The sequence below is a fragment of the Vipera berus genome (assembly GCF_964194415.1).
Source record: "Vipera berus genome assembly, chromosome: 2".
NCBI lineage: Eukaryota > Metazoa > Chordata > Lepidosauria > Squamata > Viperidae > Vipera > Vipera berus.
In genome coordinates, this window is record NC_138203.1 from 280,452,618 (window position 1) to 280,471,569 (window position 18,952).

Sequence of the window (18,952 nt, forward strand, 5' to 3'; positions counted from 1 at the left end):
CCTTGAACAGGGCCAGCTGTGGGTCATCTTCATCCACGCTGTCAGGCTCACACAGCTGGGTCTCCATCGTGACCAGGTGGGAGGGGCCTGGCTGAGGGCTCTCATCAGCAAGCTGTCCAACCCCCTCAGCAAGCTCTTCAACACCCCCCTCCTACTCCTCCTCTGAGTCGTCCGACCCAACTGCTGAACCCACAGGCTGACCCTGAATCACAACACCACAACCTATTATGGTGGAAGGGGAACAACATTTTTAAATTAAAGAAATCTTGGATTCCAAAAAGCACCCTGGGTCTATCCAGTACTTAGTAGCATGGAAGGACTCCTGGCCTCCCAGAATGAGTGAATACATAAAAAAAACGTGAGAACACCTAGATTGCTTAAACAGTTTAATGTTTGTTACCCCAGTAAACCCGACTAACCACTGTGTTTCATTTTCTCTTCCAGTTATTATTTTTTCTTTCTCTAGGTGGATCTCTCAATTTTTAATGGGGGTTGGCAGGTCAGAACCCCTATGTATTTTGCATTTCTTTTTTATGCCTTCATTTTTGGATTCTGCCATTCTAATGGGGGGAGGGGGGACCTATGAGTTTTCTGCAGTATACTTCCTTTGGTTTGTTCTATCCTCTTTGAAGTATCTTTCTTGGGGTGAGAGTGGAATGTGCCTCCAGCCATCTGTCTTATCACCAGGCAGAGGGAAGAAGCTGCAGAGGAAACTGAAAGCCTTGAGAACGGCACCTTATTGGTTCTTTTCCACAACAATTTGACACGTATGGATTGGCTTTATTTATTTATTTATTTATTTATTTATTTATTTATTTAGACTTATATACTGCCCTTCTCCCGTAGGACTCAAGGCGGTTCACAAGGTTTTTAAAAAACAACACAACAAGTTACAAAAATTAAAAACAAAAAATTAAAAAAAATTAAAAATTAAAACAAAAATTAAATTTGAACCAGCCGAATGGACAGTTGGTGTGGGGTTTGAAAGGTTTCTTTTAATGTAATATTTTGTGCAGGAAATCCTCAGATCCTGCCTTACTATCCTGCTATCAATACCTTCCAATAAAAGTTCATATTGAGACAATGCAAGTTTCAAGAGTTCTGCTTTCTTGGGAGGTTTAACTGAGGTAGGTCCTTACAGTTCCCTTATGGAGTGGGGTGTCCTCTGAGATATTGGGTAGCCCCAAGGGCCCCACAGACTCCGCTACTCAGAGCTTCTTTTGATGGAGACCCAGAGGAGCTGGTGTTTTCCCTGAACCAGGTGGACTGGCACAGGGCAGTTTGACTATGAGGATGCAATCATGGCCAAACTTGAGGGAGAAGGAGCCAAATGGGTGATGGTTCTCCATGACAAGGGATCCCCCAAGCTGTGAGACCCTGATGCTTTTTGGGGAGAGCTCAGGGCCCGATTTGGTGATAACATGCAGTCTCGATGCAGAGAAATTGCATAATAAGTATCCCTGGAAACCAGGACCCTAGCAAGACAAGCAATGTGTACTTATTATTTTTCAGGTTCCTTCTGGTTTCTAGGGGGTCAGTCTGTCAAGCTCCAAATAAACTTATTCTGTTTCAGCCATTGTTGTTTCATAGCATGCCAACAGATGCAGGGGGAGGGAGGATGTTTGGAGTGCTCAATCTTTTCAGTTTTTCTTTTTCTTTTCTTTTCTTTTTTATAAGAAAAAACCCAGATTTCCAACAGAAGTAAATAATGAAAAATAATGAAAAATAAAAAGTCTTTCAGTCCACATGCTTTGAGACGTAAGGTTCCAATTGGGATTCAGTTACTTTTTGAACGTTTAAAATGCCTCTGGGTATTTAGTCACCACTCTTTCTGGACGGAGTGCTAAAGTCCCCCATCACTCACCCCAGGGGGGAGAATGCTTAGCAGCTTAAGGAGGTACAGAAAGTAATTAGGGTGTAAAAGAGGTAAATCTCACCCAGTCTCTTCTGCACTGCTTTAAGAGTTGCCTGGTAGAAAATGTGACTTTGGCTGTTCACATTCTAGGGATGAGCCACAATGGCCGGTCCTTTCATCTGCCGGTTTGGAGGGATCGCCAGGTCTAACGGGAGAGTTGCGGCTCTCCCACAATCCAGTGAGTGCCCCTCCTTGCTGATCACCTTTTTGGGGTGACTTTTGGGCCTTTTCAGGGTCCCCCAGCAATGCAAAACTGGATGGGGGAGAGAGAGCAAGTCTCCCAGCCGTCCATAGTGGCTGTGTGGCAAACCGGAAGCCCGACATTTCATTTCCATCTGTTCTCCAGATGAGAAATGTAATCTCAACAATACATCACCCATGATAAAGCAGGAACACAGGACTTCCAACTGCACCTCAAAGCACTTATGTATGGTGTGTGTGTTTGTGTGTGTGTATGTCACACACAGCCTGAGAGATAGGAATGTCAAATGGGGCCCATCCCACCAAGTCCATCCATGGCACCAGAGAAAGGACCTCTATGTATCTCTAAACAAGTTTCTGGATGGGTCTGGCAAGAAATCATATCACACCATCCTCCATGCTGTGAGCATCACCACCATCTCAGCTGCAGACTTCACACCACTCTCTATTTAATAAACTATGAAGCTTCAAAATATAAAGGATTTCAGTGACTTTCCTGAATATTGAAGGAAGACAGAGAGTCAAGGAAAATAAAATAAGAAAAAAAATCTGTCCCTTCTCTAAATTTCTCCCTATTTACCCAAGAATACAGTCTACAGATTGTCGCCATCCTGCCTTTTAGTCAGCTCTCTCATCCAAAAAAAAGCATACTTCTAGAACAGATGGAAATGAAATGCCACTTCAGGCAGAAGGAATTTTAAAATCAGCTCCAAATTAGGATTAACCTCTGGAGATCTCATAGACAAGAAAATCACAAAGAAGACCTGCTCTTAACATTAGGCAGGGTTCAAGGGTGCAGATGGGGTTAGAGAGTTAGGTGTCAACAGGGCTTTTTTTCTCATAGAACGCTCAGAACGGAGTTCCGGCACCTTTTTTGGATGGAACCTTGTAGGGTAGGCAAGGCGGATTGTATGACATGTGTGAGTTCCGGCACCTTTTTCTTTTACAAAAAAAGCACTGGGTGTCAAGAACTGAGACTGCCACCAAACTGCATAGCTCTGGGTGACGTTCTCTAGCATTCTATGGAGACCATCTGCCACAATGGAGGACAGCAGAAGTCAATTCACTGGTTATTGAAGCATCTTCCTCCAGTATCCCTTTCTGGACATGTCCTGACAGGAAGGATGACAACCATTATTGAAGGGTGTCTCTAGGGGTGTATCTGCGACATTTCACAAAAATCCTTTTCTCCAGCTGCCCCTCTGTACATGGAGCCCTGGAAGAGGTCCAGAGGACAAATTATCACTCACCGTAATTATCACAGTCCCACACTTTGAGACATCTACTGCTACTTTTCCAGTGACTGCCTTTGATACTCTGAAGCAACATGGAAGGGATCTTGCATCAGAAAAAAAGATTAAAAGCCTCTACTGATGCTGAATGGTTTGCACAAGATTTAGGACACAGGCAGGGACTGTGCTGCTGAATGAACCTTTCTCTCTTTTCCAGATAATCTCGGTTTGTTTCTGTTTGCATAAGGAAAGCCACTGGCTATTCCATTATCTGAGAGCGCTTTGAAATCATCTAACTCTTCTTTGGAAACAAGCAATTGATTCGTCTCTATGAATTATGGGCCTCCTGCTTCTACTTGCGATGCTACTGGTGTCCCTACCAGTCTTTGGGAAGCTTAGAATGAAGTGCCCACTAAATTCGGTGTGCCTGGATAGAGAAAGACCATGGAGCTACTACAGGCCAGGAGACCATCTCATTGGTATAGTCACCAGTGCGGTAACATTATCACAGAAAATATTGTTTTTCAACCTGCTTCCTTATAGTCAGTCCCACTTGTAAGTGATTCAGTCTGATGAAATTGTATTCCTTCCATCTCATTCTTTCCTCCTTTTTCTGCTTACTCCTATATTTCAGGAACTCATTATTTTTTGTTGATTGATCAGATTTCCATGGGTTTCCTCTTTTTTCTTATTTAATGGAAGAGACACAAATACAGGGCAGAAAAAAAATACCTGAAAGAAGTCCACATTATTTTCCTCTCCACGTCCAATCTAAAATTTATGACTTGAATAATAACATTCGTTTAAAGAACCCATTGCTGACCAGCTCATTTCCATATTTTTATAATGGCTCATTGATATTCAATGCCTGATCCTTATAGGAATAGATGATGACTTGTTTTCAGAACAGCTCTTCTGGGTCACATATGAAATATCCTCCTCTTTTTATGATGGTTGTACTTTAAAAAATGAATAATTTTGCACAGTGGGTACTCTGCTGATGAAAATTACTGCTGCTATAAATAATAAACTATTTGTGCTTCTCACCTGCTTCCCACTTTCTCAACATTTAAAAATATTGAATGTTGATGGATGACTATCATTTGCCTCTTGTTTTCGATTAATATTGGTTTCAGAATCAATAGTCATAAGGAGGATGAAATTGGAAAAAAGGTATTTTATTACTGCTGTCGATGATGCTTGTATTAACCAAAACATTGTTTTTACACTAGTATACCTTATACTTCCAAAGCAATAGAACGTTTTATTTTCACCATTCAAGAGATCAACAAGAATATCCAGCACATGTGCAATCTCACACTTGGCTACAATATCCATGACAACTATTTGAACACCCTTGGCACTTCAGAGGTCTTGCTGAACATGCTCTCTACTGGAAAAGCCAACGTTCCCAACTACAGCTGTGGAAGAAAAGACAAGCTTTTGACTCTCCTTGATGCAGCTGACAGGGAGATTTCCATTCAGATGTCAACATTAGTAGGCACCTACAAAGTCCCACAGGTTTGTGTATGTGTTTCTCTCTATAGTAAATTGAGTTGGGTGGTGGTGGGTGCATGTTAGATCCAACCATATCTTCTCTATGGAATTCAAGAGCTGCTTTCACTATGTCTATTTATAGGTGTCGTGGTTGGGAACTGGCATACACATTAGGATGGCAGCATGTATCAAAATAGTCATATTCTCTCATGATATCAACTCTATTGCTTTGGGGGCTTCTGCTGCAAAATTATGTAGGTGAGGAGAAAGTCTGTGTCTAATCAAAGGGTCATCTGTACAATAAAAAAATGTGGCACTGATGGAAAGCTCATATTTTGTACATGATCTTAGAAAATGATGATAATGCTGAACAAATACCATATTCATGAAAAAAATTGTGAAAGAGATGGTTTGCATCCAGCAAAGAAAGGGTCTGAGTTACTTGACATTAAATTCATGGATTTGCTGGGGAAACATTTAAAGTAAACAATGGGGACAGAGTTAATTGATACAGAACACCTTTGTCCCCAGAAATCTAAAAGTAATAGGGTAATCAGTGCTTGTAACATAGATGTTTCTGTGGGTAAAAATATCAACCTTTCTGTCAAGGAAAACCAAGCTTTTGATAGTGTGTGTTATACAATGTGCACTAGTAAAACAGGTGGTAAGGTAGTAGGGGAACTCAGGCACAAAACAGGTTATGTAGAAGGTAAAAACAGGGTCAGTTAAAAAGGACTAAAATGTCTAAAAGGAACCCACAGAGTATGAGAAATAGACAGAGTGAATTAGAAATTCAAGTACATGAGGGGAAATATGATATTCTTGCCATTACGGAAACTTTGCAGAATGAAACCCACAAATAGAATACACAGCTATCCAATGAAATGCAATTCAGTGGTGAGAAAAGTAAGGTCCTGTTGCTAGATAAGAAATACTAAATGCACAGTTGTACAATTGTTGATACCTTGCTGAGCAGTAGCAAGTGTGAGAGAAATCTAAGTGTCCTACTGGACCATGACTTAAATATGAGATGCCAGTATGCTGCAGCTGCCAAAAAAGCCAATGCAGACCTAGGCTGCATCAATAGAGGGATGGAGTCAAATTGGTAAAAGGAGAATATTTGTAGCTCAATGTTGAAATGAGGGTTTCTTGTTGCTTTCTGAACTTGATTATTTTCTAGCAGACATTTCATTACATAAAGCAGGTAAGATCATCAATGCTAGTAAGGAGAGGGGTATGATCTCAATTTTATATTAGTGATTTGCCCTGTAAGTGCTGGTGGGAATGGTCTTGGAAGTTTTTTGGTTGGGCTATTTATGTTAGTTTGTTTGGCAGTTCTTTGATTGGAGTATTGTTTACTTCTTGATTGTTGATATGATTTAATCAACATCTGCACATGTGAGTCTAACTGCATTAAATTGTAGGGGTGATAGAGAAATATGATTTGCATTTTCATTGTTATTCTTTTTTACTTAATTTGTTTCTCATGTTCCATTTTTATACAAAGTCTTCTTAATATTCTGTGTTTAACATTTTAAACAATGGCCAATCAACAAACTATTCTAAGATGTTTATCAAAACAAAGTTAGATTTATTAAAAACTCATATTTTGGACTTGACCCGACCCCAATTATAACACAGCGTTCTTCATTGCTTTTCCAGATCAGTCATAGAATTGCTTCTGAGACTCTGAGTGATAAAAGTAAATTCCCTTTTTTCCACCAGATGCTCCCCAAAGAAGGGTTTCAGTATTCAGCAATTGTCCAAGTGCTCCTCCATTTCAGATGGACCTTGATTGGTCTCCTTGCTCCAGACACAGAGGAGGGAGAGAATTTCCTGAGGATTTTTCCTCCTTTGCTTCTCAGGAAGGGAATTTGTGTCGTTATATCACAACAATTCTCAATGACTGGACATCCAGCACCCTTCCAGGATTCCAGCTCTCAGTGGAAACAAGTGAATGTCTTTGTTCACTTCACAGAACATATTATCATTTCAAGCACATTTCATATTTTTCATCTAACACTTGACACTTTGTCAGGACCCATTGGAGAGAAAATCTGGATCACCACAACTTTGGGAAACTATATAATATCCCATCTTGGATATCACAAATACATCCATAGTATTTGGAGCTTTGAATTTATGCAAAAACCAAATCCAAAATATGGTGCTTTCGAACCCTTTTCCATTATAGACCCCCAGTATGAAGAGAAGAATTTTCTGTGTTCTTTTTCAAAGCAGTTTTTTTCTGTCAAAGGCCGGAAAAGATGCACCCAAAAAACTCCAGTGGAGACAGAAGAGGACTTGAATGGGTTGTTTGTTGTAAACAGTGACTCTGTTTACATTATCTTTATGACTCTGGCCCACGTCTTGAAGGCTGGATATTCACCCAGATCCTGGAGGAGAAAGAAGGAGGCCCAAGAGACACTGGAGGCTCCAAGGCTGCAGCCATGGCAGGTATGGGGTCCCAATAAGGATCCAGCAAACTAACTTCCTCTGCAGAAGGAATCCATTATAGAAAGAGGGGAATCATATCAACCTCCTTGTGCTGCAAAAGACCAACAGATTTGGCCAATCTAGTTGCTTGAGGGATAATTTATCAGGGAACTGGTACCAGATATAAAAGGTAAAGGTAAAGGTTCCCCCGCACATGCGTGCTAGTCGTTTTCGACTCTAGGGGCCGGTGCTCATCTCCGTTTCAAAGCCGAAGAGCCAGCGCTTGTCCGAGGACGTCTCCGTGGTCATGTGGCCAGCATGACTAGACGCCAAAGGCGCACGGAACGCTGTTACCTTCCCACCGGAGTGGTCCCTATTTTTCTACTTGCATTTTTACGTGCTTTCGAACTGCTAGGTTGGCAGAAGCTGGGACAAGTAACAGGCGCTCACTCTGTTACGCGGCACTCGGGATTCGACCCGCCAAACTGCCGACCTTCTGATCGACAAGCTCAGCGTCCTAAGTGTTTAACATCAAACCATACCAGATATGGTTTGATGTTAAACACTTCTAATTTTGAAAGGGAGATTGCGCTTTTAATAATATTCCTGTATGTATGTTTGGTGATTAACTGTAGAATTTTACTTTTATAAATTTGGAGGAGACCCTGAGAACAACTGATGGCCTAAGCCTCAGCTGGGTTCTATTTTCTCCAGTGTGAGTGGCTAATGAATCATGCTGGAATGAGGACGGCACCTTTCAACTGTTTATTCCTGCAGAAATAGAGCCTCATGCTTGAGAGAGTGGTTCATTTCAAGTACTCTGAGAAAACGTTAGCTCAGAACTTTATACAAAATGTCAACCTATCTGACGTCTGTCACAATATCACACTTTCACACTTGGTTGATTACATTTCTCCTTTTTGGTGCAGAATTACATTTGTTGTATTTAAATAAATAAATAAACCTTTATTGTCAAAGTACAACATGTGTACATTGAGATTAGCTGAGCCTCCCCCCGTGCTCTCTCCCCCCAACAATCAGTGACAACAAACTCTCCATCCCAGCACACTATGTGAACCAACTACACCACACACCGGCCTCCCAAGTCAATTCTGCATAAGATTATGTCCCATTTAAAAGCCTAACAGCCCACGGGTAAAAGCTATTTTTCAGCCTGTTGGTACGGCTGGCTATATTCCTATATCTCCTACCAGATGGTAGGAGAGTAAAAAGATACCGTCAAGGGTGTGAGTCATCCCTAAGAATCTTCCTCACTCTTCCAAGGCAACGAGTACAAGATAGAAAAAAAACTTTTTAATCTTATTATTTCCACTTCATGGATTACTGCCTTGTCGTGGCGAAGGGGCTTGCATAACTCAATGAAGCTATGAGCTATGCCATGCAGGGCCACCCAAGACGGACAGGTCATAGCAAAGAGTTCTGAGAAAATGTGATCCACTGGAGAAGGAAATGGCAACCCACTCCAGTATCTTTGCCATGAAAACCCTATGGACAGTACGAAAAGGCAAAACGATATGATGCTGGAAGATGAGCCCCTCAGGTTGGAAGGCATCCAATATTCTACTGGGAAAGAGCAGAGGGCTAGTACTAGTAGTGCCAGAAAGAATGAAGCGGCTGGGCCAAAGCCGAAAGGATGCTCAGCTGTGGATGTATCTGGTGGTGAAAGGAAAGTCCGATGCTGTAAAGATTTATTCTCCATAAAAACCTGGAATGTAAGATCCATGAATCAAGGAAAGCTGGACGTGGTCAAACAAGAGATGACAAGACTGAACATTGACATCTTAGGAATCAGAGAACTAAAATGGGCAGGAATGGGTGAATTTAATTCAGATGCCCATCAGGTATACTACTGCAGGGAAGAATCCCTCAGAAGAAATGGAGTAGCCTACATAGTCAATAAAAGAGTGGGAAAAGCAATGCTGGGATACATGAATGAAGGCTATTGCTAAGCACATTGATTTGTGCTTTAGATTGTAAGCCTCCCTGAGTCTTCGGAGAAGGGCGGGATATAAATGGGATTAAAAAAATAATCCCCCAAATGACGGGTCAAGAAGCAACAGTGAGAACTGGACACGGAACCACTGATTGGTTCAAAATTGGGAAAGGAGTCCGGCAAGGCTGTATACTGTCACCTTGCCTATTTAACTTATATGCAGAGCACATCATGAGAAAGGCAGGGCTAGATGAATCAAAAATTGGAATTAACATTGCAGGAAGAAATATCAACAACCTAAGATATGCAGATGATACCATTCTAATGGCAGAAAATGAAAAGGAAATAAAACGCCTCTTGATGCGGGTGAAGAAGGAGAGTTCAAAAGTTGGCTTGAAACTCAACATTAAGAAAACAAAGATCATGGCATCCGGGTCTCTCAATTCCTGGCAAATACATGGGGAAGAAATGGAGGTAGTGACAGATTTTATTTTCCTGGGCTCCAAGATCACTGCAGATGGGGACTGTAGCCAAGAAATTAAAAGACGCTTGCTCCTAGGAAGGAAAGCCATGGCAAATCTAGACAGCACACTAAAAAGCAGACACATCACCCTGTCAACAAAAGTGCGTATAATCAAGGCTATGGTCTTCCCAGTTGCAATGTATGGCAGTGAAAGCTGGACCATAAGAAAGGCTGAGCGCCAAAGAATTGAGGCCTTTGAACTAAGGTGCTGGAGAAGATTCCTGCAAGTCCCCTGGTCTGCAAGGTGACCAAACTGGTCAGTCCTAGAGGAGATCACCCCTGACTGCTGTTTAGAAGGCCAAATCCTGAAGTTGAAACTCAAATACTTTGGCCACCTAATGAGAAGGAAGGCCTCACTGGAGAAGAGCCTAATGCTGGGAAAGATTGAGGGCAATAGAAGAAGGGGACGACAGAGAATGAGGTGGCTGGATGGAGTCACTGAAGCAGTAGGCATGAGCTTAAATGGACTCCAGAAGATGGTAGAGGAAGGAAGGCCTGGAGGAACATTGTCCATAGGGTCGCAATGGGTCGGACACAACTTCGCAATTAACAACAACAATATTATTATTCTCAGGAATTTCTTACTGCATGTAGTTTGTTAGTTTTGCAAGGAAGCTGCCAAAGAGGGGCACATAGAGAAGCTGGTGGGCAATTTAATCAACTCAAACTTTTGTTGCCTTGTTTCTATATAACTTGGTCACTTCCTGGCTGACTTGGTGTTGAAACATTATCTGAAACATTTTCTTGCTTTTCCATCTTCTCCTCTAAGATTTAAAAGGGACTTTCCCTATTTGAAGGATTCCTTTATTTTATATCCTTCCTCATTTTCTATTCTTAAGCTGTAATCAAACTATCACCTCCTCTCTACAGAAATCCTAGTTAAATATTCTCTGACTGGTAGCTGCTCAGTCTCTGCATTAAGCCAACCAGTAAAGGGTAGCCTGAACTTCTCTGATACACTTTCTAAGCTGTAGAACTGCTCCTCTTCTTAGGATATTTTTTCTTTTATTTCAGCCAGAATATCATCACTGAGTTCATTTTACAATTTATTTATTTATTTTTTATTTATTAATGGGACTTATATCCCGCCCTATCTCCCGAAGGACTCAGGGCGGCTAAGAGCAATAACATATACGGTAAAGTACAGAAATTAAGATAAAATTAAAATTAAAGTCCTCTGTGCAATAAATTAAAATTAAAAATTAAAAATAAATTAAAAATTGTAAACATAATTAAAATGCCTGTCAGTCCAGGTCAGCCAGGTGGAAAAGGAGTATTTTGAGGCCACAGCGAAAGGACTGGAGATCTTGGGCCATCCAAAGCTCAGGGGGGAGCTGGTTCCATAGGGCTGGTGCTCCCACAGAGAAGGCCCTTCCCCTGGGGTTCGCCAGCCGACATTGTCTAGCCGATGGTACCCTGAGGAGGCCTTCTCTGTGTGAACGTACTGGGCAATGGGAGTTCGTTCCCGGTAGCAGATGGTCCTGCAAGTATCCCGGGCCTAAGCCATGTAGGGCTTTAAAGGTAAGTACCAGCACCTTAAATCTCACCCGGAGGGCAACTGGTAACCAATGCAGCTCATGGAGCAGAGGTGTTATATGGGAGTATCGGGGAGCTCCCATCACTACCCGTGCAGCCGCATTCTGCACCAGCTGAAGCCTCTGGGTGGTTTTCAAGGGCAGCCCCATGTAGAGAGCATTGCAGTAGTCTATACGGGAGGTAACGAGTGCATGGGTGACTGTACATAGGGCATCTCGGTCCAGAAAGGGGCGCAATTGGTATACCAGGCGAATCTGGGCAAATGCCCCCCTAGCTACGACTCCAATATGATCTTCAAAACTGAGTCGTGAATCTAGGAGGACGCCCAGATTGCGTGCTCTATCAACGGGAGGTAACATCTCTCCTCCTATAATCAAAGATGGAACCTCTTGGACTAAACGAGATGTCAGTACGTAAAGCCACTCAGTCTTGGCCGGGTTGAGCCGAAGCCTGTTCTTTCCCATCCAAATCTGTACCGCTTCCACACTCTGCTATAACTGTGAACAAATCTTAAGTTCTGTGTAACATCTTTCAGTTTGGGGTGCCATATTCTTCCCTTCTCCAGTTATGACACTCTGATAGAAAAGGTGCTTCCAGACTCCTGATTTTGAGTTCCTGTAGATCCACATGGATCTTCTCCTTCTGGTCTTTCCTCAGGGCTAAAACCAGCGCTGTTGACCTCTTCCTTGACTTAATTGCCTTTTCATAAAGCTAATCCAGGTTTTCTAAAATGTGTTCTCCAAGCATGGCGCCTGCAAGGAGAGCTGATACTTGAGTTGGGGTCTCCCCAAACTAAATGTTCACTTTCTGAGATTCTCATGGATGCATTTGCTTTCTTTCCATGAGCATCTCACTGCTGCCTCACATTTACTTTGACGTCATCTATTATTTTGATATCATTTTCACAAATATTTTTCTCAAGTTTGATCATCCTTTTTCAGTGCATCATTGACGTTCTTGTAAAAAATGTTATAGTGCTTGTTGCTGAAAATCAGACATTTTCCTACTGGAGTTTACTCATGCACTTCTATCAGGAAATCACTTTTTGTGGGTAGAAACTTGATATTTTTAGCAAAGGATCAAATTAGCTTTTTTAAAGAATTGGTACAAATCTTAGACAAAATAATACAATGCTGTTAATGAAAATATAGAAAAATAGATGACCAATTGTTATTTATAACTACCTAGTTTTATGAGAAATTTTAAAAAGATTAAATATTATTTGAGTTTTTATCAATGATCATACTATCCAGCTATTAGTTAACCTGGTTTCTAATCATCACACAGCAAAATCATTTGCTAGTACAGGTGGTCATTGATTTTTGACCACAATTGAGCCCAACATTTCTGTTACTAAGTGAGACAATCATTAAATGAATTTTGTCCCATTTTATGATGTCTCTTGCCACAGTTGCCAAGTAAATCACTGCAGTTGTTAGGTTAGTAACAGTGTTGTTAACTGAGTCTACAGTAGCGTCCCCATTGACTTTGCTTGTCAGAAGATCACAAAAGTGGATCATGGGACCCCGGTACACTACAACTGTCATTAATATGAACCAGTTCCCCAGTATCCAAATTTCGATCATGTGACCGTGGGGATGCTACAATGGTCATACTTTTTTTCAGGGATGTTGTAACTTTGAACACTCGCTAAATGAACTGTTGTAAGTGGAGGACTACCTGTGTTTTGCTGAAATCAGGTTACATCACCATCATTCCCATCAGCTATTAAGGAACTGTAATGATAGGCAAGAATAACTTTGAGGAGAAGGAGAAGATTACCTGCCCAGCGAGTGATCAGATAAAGAGTGGGATCCTGCAGCTGCCTAACAGCTAGCAAAAGAAACTCAGAAAGGTTTCTCCCCTTAATTTTCAGGCTGAAAAAGTGAATTGGTGGGAGATTTGTACTTTTAGACTTGCAAGATTCTCTTAATAGTGCTCCAATAAAGTAGAATTAGCTCCTGTGGTTATATTTCCTGTTCACTTAAAAAAAATCCATGCTTTGGGGTAATTGATTTTTATTTTCAAGGAGTTTATGAAGAATCTCTTTTTTGCTGTTCTTCAATTTATTTGATACCTGCTGTAGAATGTTCCCTATAATAGATCATGTTTACACATTAAGAAAAAAAAACTGTAGAAGAAAGAGTCATGCATGAAATTACCAGGTGGGATAACAAACCAAGATTTCTGCTTTTGAAATTCCTGGATGTTTCCATTCTAGTTCCATCCCTTTCTGGAGAAGAATGAGTTCTACAATCTTTCCCATTGGAATCTTTACATGGACCATACTGGAGAAGTAACTGCAGATGTGGACATTGAAGTCTTGGTGATTTCACCTGAGGGGGATTTGATCAAAAGGAAAGTGGGGAGTATTGAAAGACAGAGAGTTATTATTAACCAGATTGCTCTTTCATGGCTAAATCTGCTCAACAAGGTGCGTAAAATATTGCTGTGTTTTCTCTTTTTTCTAAAGATTATGACCCATTTCAAGTGGGCTAACTCTGATCACCATGGTGGATGACCCTCACTGAGAGTTGAATGTACAGAAGAGAAAACTTAATATTTTGTTAGACTGCTTGTGGGGACTTCAGTATTATTTACAAAGGTGTCCTTCAGATGCCATGATAAGGAATATTCTTTGAAATTGATTCAGTCATGTCCTATATTGAATGCTGGGTGATTATTCTTTAGGACGGAGACCATGGATGAAGCTGGTGAGAAATATTCAAGTGCTGGCATTTATTCTGCTAATAGCCTCAGGTTCTTTTAAGCAGTGTCTGCATTAAGGTTTGGACTGAACCAGATGAAATATAGTCGTGACTGGTTAGAGGTTCTGTTGGTCATGTGAGAAATAAGCCTCACCTTGTTCAAACTGAAGAATGTCTCCCTTGAAAGGTCACTGAAGTTCTATAATGTTTTTAAGCAGCCCAAACCTGCCCAGAGTTATCCATGTCTCTCTTTCACCCTATTGGGATGAGCCATAGGCCTTTGGCTCCCCTGAATAAGGTCCAATGATTTAGGTTCACATGAAATCATAAAGACTGTTTTGATGTGAGATAATTCCCTGACCTAGAAAACTGAAGCAGCAAAACAAGACCTTGATCAAAAGAAAATCCCTTCCTCATTTTGGAAATAACAAGGGAAAATTTGAAAGGAAATGCTACTTAGACTTGGGCTTTGGCTTGTAAGAGGGCACTTCATCTGAAAAACCTAGAATGCATTTTTTTTATCTTTATTGTTAGCTACCTTAAGTCCCTCTGAGCAAAAATGAGGATCCAAATTCAACTAATAAGAATTATATATGTCTTTCCATGCAAGTTGATGTCCCATAATTGTAGTTCTTCAGTAGAAAAAAAACAGATACTCAGCTGGACACAAGTCTTCAACTCTTGTCCCAATTGCTGAAGATGAAAATATGTCTGACCTACCCTTTTTGAGGGACAAGTTCTCCTGGCCTCTCCTGCATCGCAATTCACCCCAGTTCTAGAAACTAGGCAGTCAGTTTTAGCCTTAGTTGAGAGCCATGTGAATTGAAGAAAAAATAGAATAGAGCTGGAAGGGACCTTGGAGATCTTCTAGTCCAGCCCCCTGCTCATGCAGGAGAAACTGTACCATCACAGACAAGTGACCATCCAGCCTCTTCTTAAAGATCTCCAGTGATGGAGTGCCTATGATTTCTGCAGGCAAGTTGTTCCACTGGTTAACTGTCCTCACTGTCAGAAAGTTCCTCCTTAATTCCAGGTTGCTTCTCTCTTTGATCAGTTTTCAACCATTGTTTCTTGTCCTGCCCTCTGTTGCTTTGGAGATTAATAATAAACACATGAATAAAGAAAGCCCTGATTTTTAAGGATATTTTTCCCCTTTCTATCTTAATTGGGGAACGGTTTTGGACTACTTTGAAAGGGAAGCAGTTTTGCAATGTTTTATATGCTCCAGAAGCCACCTATCTAGATCCTACTGGTCCAAAGTTTCTTTCTTCATTACAGTTTTATTTTAATAAATCTAATGTAATAAAAACAAATGCATCTTTTACAATAATTTCTTTTCAAAAATTTAATGCAAGATCATTGTACTATACTTTAAAATCATAGTTATCATAGGCTAGAAGGAGGAACCAAACTGGCTATCACTTAAGGCTTACTTTTTTTTCAATTCCATCCCTCCAGACTTTCTTAAGTAGAAAAATCCTTTATTTCAATGTTAGATGCCAAAAGCAAAGGGGAGTGACTGAGTAAATGAACAATCTGCCAGTATTTATCTCTCCTAAATCTGTTAGGAATGAATCAATGATTTCATATTTATCTAGGTGAAGCCCAGAAACTCTTTGGCTAATGTTAATGTCTGCATCCATTTTTATGCATGCTTAGTCCCAATCTATTTTCTTTCAAATTCCTTGTTTTTCTGCTTAGTCTCTGCCTCAGTCCAAATGTGTGGAAAATTGTCATCCTGGATTTGTCAAGCGGAAGCGTGAAGGAGAGCCAATTTGCTGCTACGACTGCATTCTTTGTCCAGAAGGGACCATCTCCACTCAGGAAGGTGGGTGACACCAAACAAAAGGGCAGGCCTGGTGGAAATGGATTCAGATGAAACACCGTGATAAAAGTCCAAGTTAAAAGATAGATTGAAGCTGCATTATTTTTTGTTTTTGCCAGCAGTCTAGCAATTCAATTTTTAAAGGCTCAAGATTGACTGCGAGCCTTCTATCCTTGCAAGCTCAATAAAATGAGGACCCAGATTGTTAGGGGAAATAGGCTGACTCTGTAAACTGCTTAGATAGGGCAATAAAACACAGTGGAGTGGTTTATAAATCTAAGCTGTATTGCTATTTCTATTATCTTCAAATTTCGCAATATCTTACATAGAAGGAGGAATAGCAGAAAAACCTTGATGGAGGGCCTTGGAAGAGATAGGAAGGTATAGCAGATTGGCCAAGATTCTTTATTGCCAGCCCCCCCCCGTGCCCCCCCAAAAATCTCTTCCACTTTTTAGTTTGATACCAGATTATTTGCAGAATTAAGTTTTTTTTCTAGATAATTAGATTTCAAAAGATAGGCATTCAGATTCCAGATATTCTTCTTACCTTCTTTCTGTAGAGATTTTAAGCAATGCTTCTTGGGAAATGCTGCTGTTAACAATTGTTGCAAGAAGGTATTTCTTGAATGGAGAAAGTACAGAATAATACAAGAAATGCTTTTTCATTTTACTCAGATACAGAAAAATGCACCAAGTGTCCAGATGAAAAATATCCCAAAGAGGACAGAATCCAATGTATCCCCAAAGGTATATCCTTCCTTTCTTATGAAGAACATCTCGGAATCATTCTGATCTCTTTTGTCCTATTCTTGTTCTTAGTCACAGGATTTGTTTTAATTCTTTTCATTAAATATCGAGACACTCCCATTGTCAAAGCCAACAATCGGGACCTCTCTTACATCTTCCTGGTCTCCCTCCTGCTTTGCTTCTTGTCTCCTCTTCTATTCATTGGTCAACCAACGAAAGCCACCTGCCTTCTCCGACAAACAGTTTTCAGCATCATCTTCTCAGTTGCCATTTCTTCTCTCTTGGCAAAAACCATTACAGTGGTGCTGGCTTTCTTGGCCACAAAACCAAGAAACACAGTGAAGAGATGGTTGGGGAAGAGCTTGGCCAACTCCATCATCCTTTCATGTTCTACTGTCCAAATTCTTATCTGCTCCATTTGGCTTGGAGTGTCACCCCCATTCCCTGACTCTGACTTTCACTCCCAGCCTGGAGAGATTATCCTGCAATGCAATGAAGGCTCTATTTTTATGTTCTACATCACCCTCAGCTACATGGGCTTCCTGGCTGCCATTTGCTTCACGGTGGCTTTCCTGGCTAGGAATCTCCCTGGGGCCTTCAATGAAGCCAAGTTGATCACCTTCAGCATGCTGGTCTTCTGCAATGTCTGGGTCTCCTTCCTGCCCACCTACCTGAGCACCAAGGGGAAGTACATGGTGGCTGTTCAGGTCTTCTCCATCTTGTCCTCCACTGCTGGTCTGCTAAGTTGTGTATTCATCCCCAAGTGCTATATTATCATTCTGAGGACAGACTTGAATACAAAGGAGCATGTTACAATGAGACGTAATGTATAAAAGTGAGTTAGAGGAATTTCCACTCTCAACACATTCCAACCGGCCAAGCATAGAAATTGTTTTAAGTTGTCCCCCCATACATGAGCTGGGGCAACAATTTTGAGTTAAAATAATCAAAAGGCAGTTGTAAGATAATGTCCCCTGTTGTGTACTGGGTTCTTTGCAGCAAGCAGGAGACGAGGCGAGAGAGTTCAGGCAGGAACATGCTTTATTGAATGCAGGAGCTGAACTGTTAACCAAGGCTTCTATGCAGCTATTTATACTGCTGGCCACTAGGCAGCAGCCAATAGTTTCGAAGGAGCCTATTGCCACCCTAGAGCCAACCAATGGTGGTCCTGGAGACTGCTTGTCTGAGGAGCCAGTGACCATTACCCAACTCCCTGATTAAGCAATCTCAAAAGCAATCTCAATGGTGGGACAATACTGGAAGAAGGATAGTTTGCCTACCATAGAAGAATGGGTGTTTAAAGTTTCGAATCTTGCAGAAATGTCTAAGATTTCTGCTTACTTGAAAGATCATTCACAGGAAAGATATATTTCAGTTTGGAGGAGATGGATAGATTATATTCAGAACAAATATGGGACCAAAAAGTTCCATTTAGCTTATGAGTAGATTTTAGAGGGATACTGTTATTGGTACTTTGTATGTAGTTATGTTAAAGGGGAATTAAAGCACATTATGAATTTGGTTAATTGTATATTATGCATAATTTTTATTTAGAATATGATTATTATAACTATAATCCTGTATTTAGCTCTGGGAAGTGGCTGGGGAAGTGGACGGGTTTGGGGTGGGGGGGATTCGGGGATATATTATAAAATTTTGTTTTTGCAAAACTCTTTAATAAAAAAAAGCATTCAAAGACATGTGGTACAGTTCAAGTTAAACAGGCCCAATACATTACATCCCCCATCCTTTGTTGTTGTTGTTGTTAGTTGCGAAGTCGTGTCCGACCCATCGCGACCCTATGGACAACGTTCCTCCAGGCCTTCCTGTCCTCCACCATCCTCAGGAGTCCATTCAAGCTCACACCCACTGCTTCAGTGACTCCATCCAGCCACCTCATTCTCTGTCGTCCCCTTCTTCTATTGCCCTCAATCTTTCCCAGCATTAGGCTCTTCTCCAGTGAGTCCTTCCTTCTCATTAGATGGCCAAAGTATTTGAGTTTTAGCTTCAGGATCTGGCCTTCTAAAGAGCAGTCAGGGTTGATCTCCTCTAGGACTGACCGGTTTGATCGCCTTGCAGTCCAAGGGACTCGCAGGAGTCTTCTCCAGCACCAGAGTTCAAAGGCTTCAATTCTTTGGCGTTCAGCCTTTCTTATGGTCCAGCTTTCACTGCCATACATTGCAACTGGGAAGACCATAGCCTTGACTATACGCACTTTTGTTGACAGGGTGATGTCTCTGCTTTTTAGTGTGCTGTCTAGATTTGCCATGGCTTTCCTCCCCAGGAGCAAGCGTCTTTTAATTTCTTGGCTACAGTCCCCATCTGCAGTGATCTTGGAGCCCAGGAAAATGAAATCTGTCACTACCTCCATTTCTTCC

At 41.2% G+C, this 18,952-nt stretch overlaps 2 protein-coding genes across 2 annotated transcripts in view; both read left to right on the plus strand.

Moving 5' to 3' along the window:
- The window catches only part of LOC308663021 (vomeronasal type-2 receptor 26-like), a gene marked incomplete at its 5' end in the record, with an annotated part of 262,313 nt that overhangs the window by 148,392 nt on the left and 94,969 nt on the right, over positions 1-18,952 (plus strand). The window lies entirely within an intron of this gene.
- LOC308661342 (vomeronasal type-2 receptor 26-like) lies at positions 1,302-17,407 on the plus strand (the record flags this gene model as incomplete). Its single annotated transcript, XM_081316264.1, has 8 exons — positions 1,302-1,369; positions 3,311-3,367; positions 4,581-4,869; positions 6,711-6,798; positions 7,040-7,302; positions 13,516-13,728; positions 15,704-15,830; positions 16,503-17,407. 8 exons carry the CDS (start codon positions 1,302-1,304, stop codon positions 17,405-17,407), a joined length of 2,010 nt encoding a protein of 669 aa, XP_081172390.1.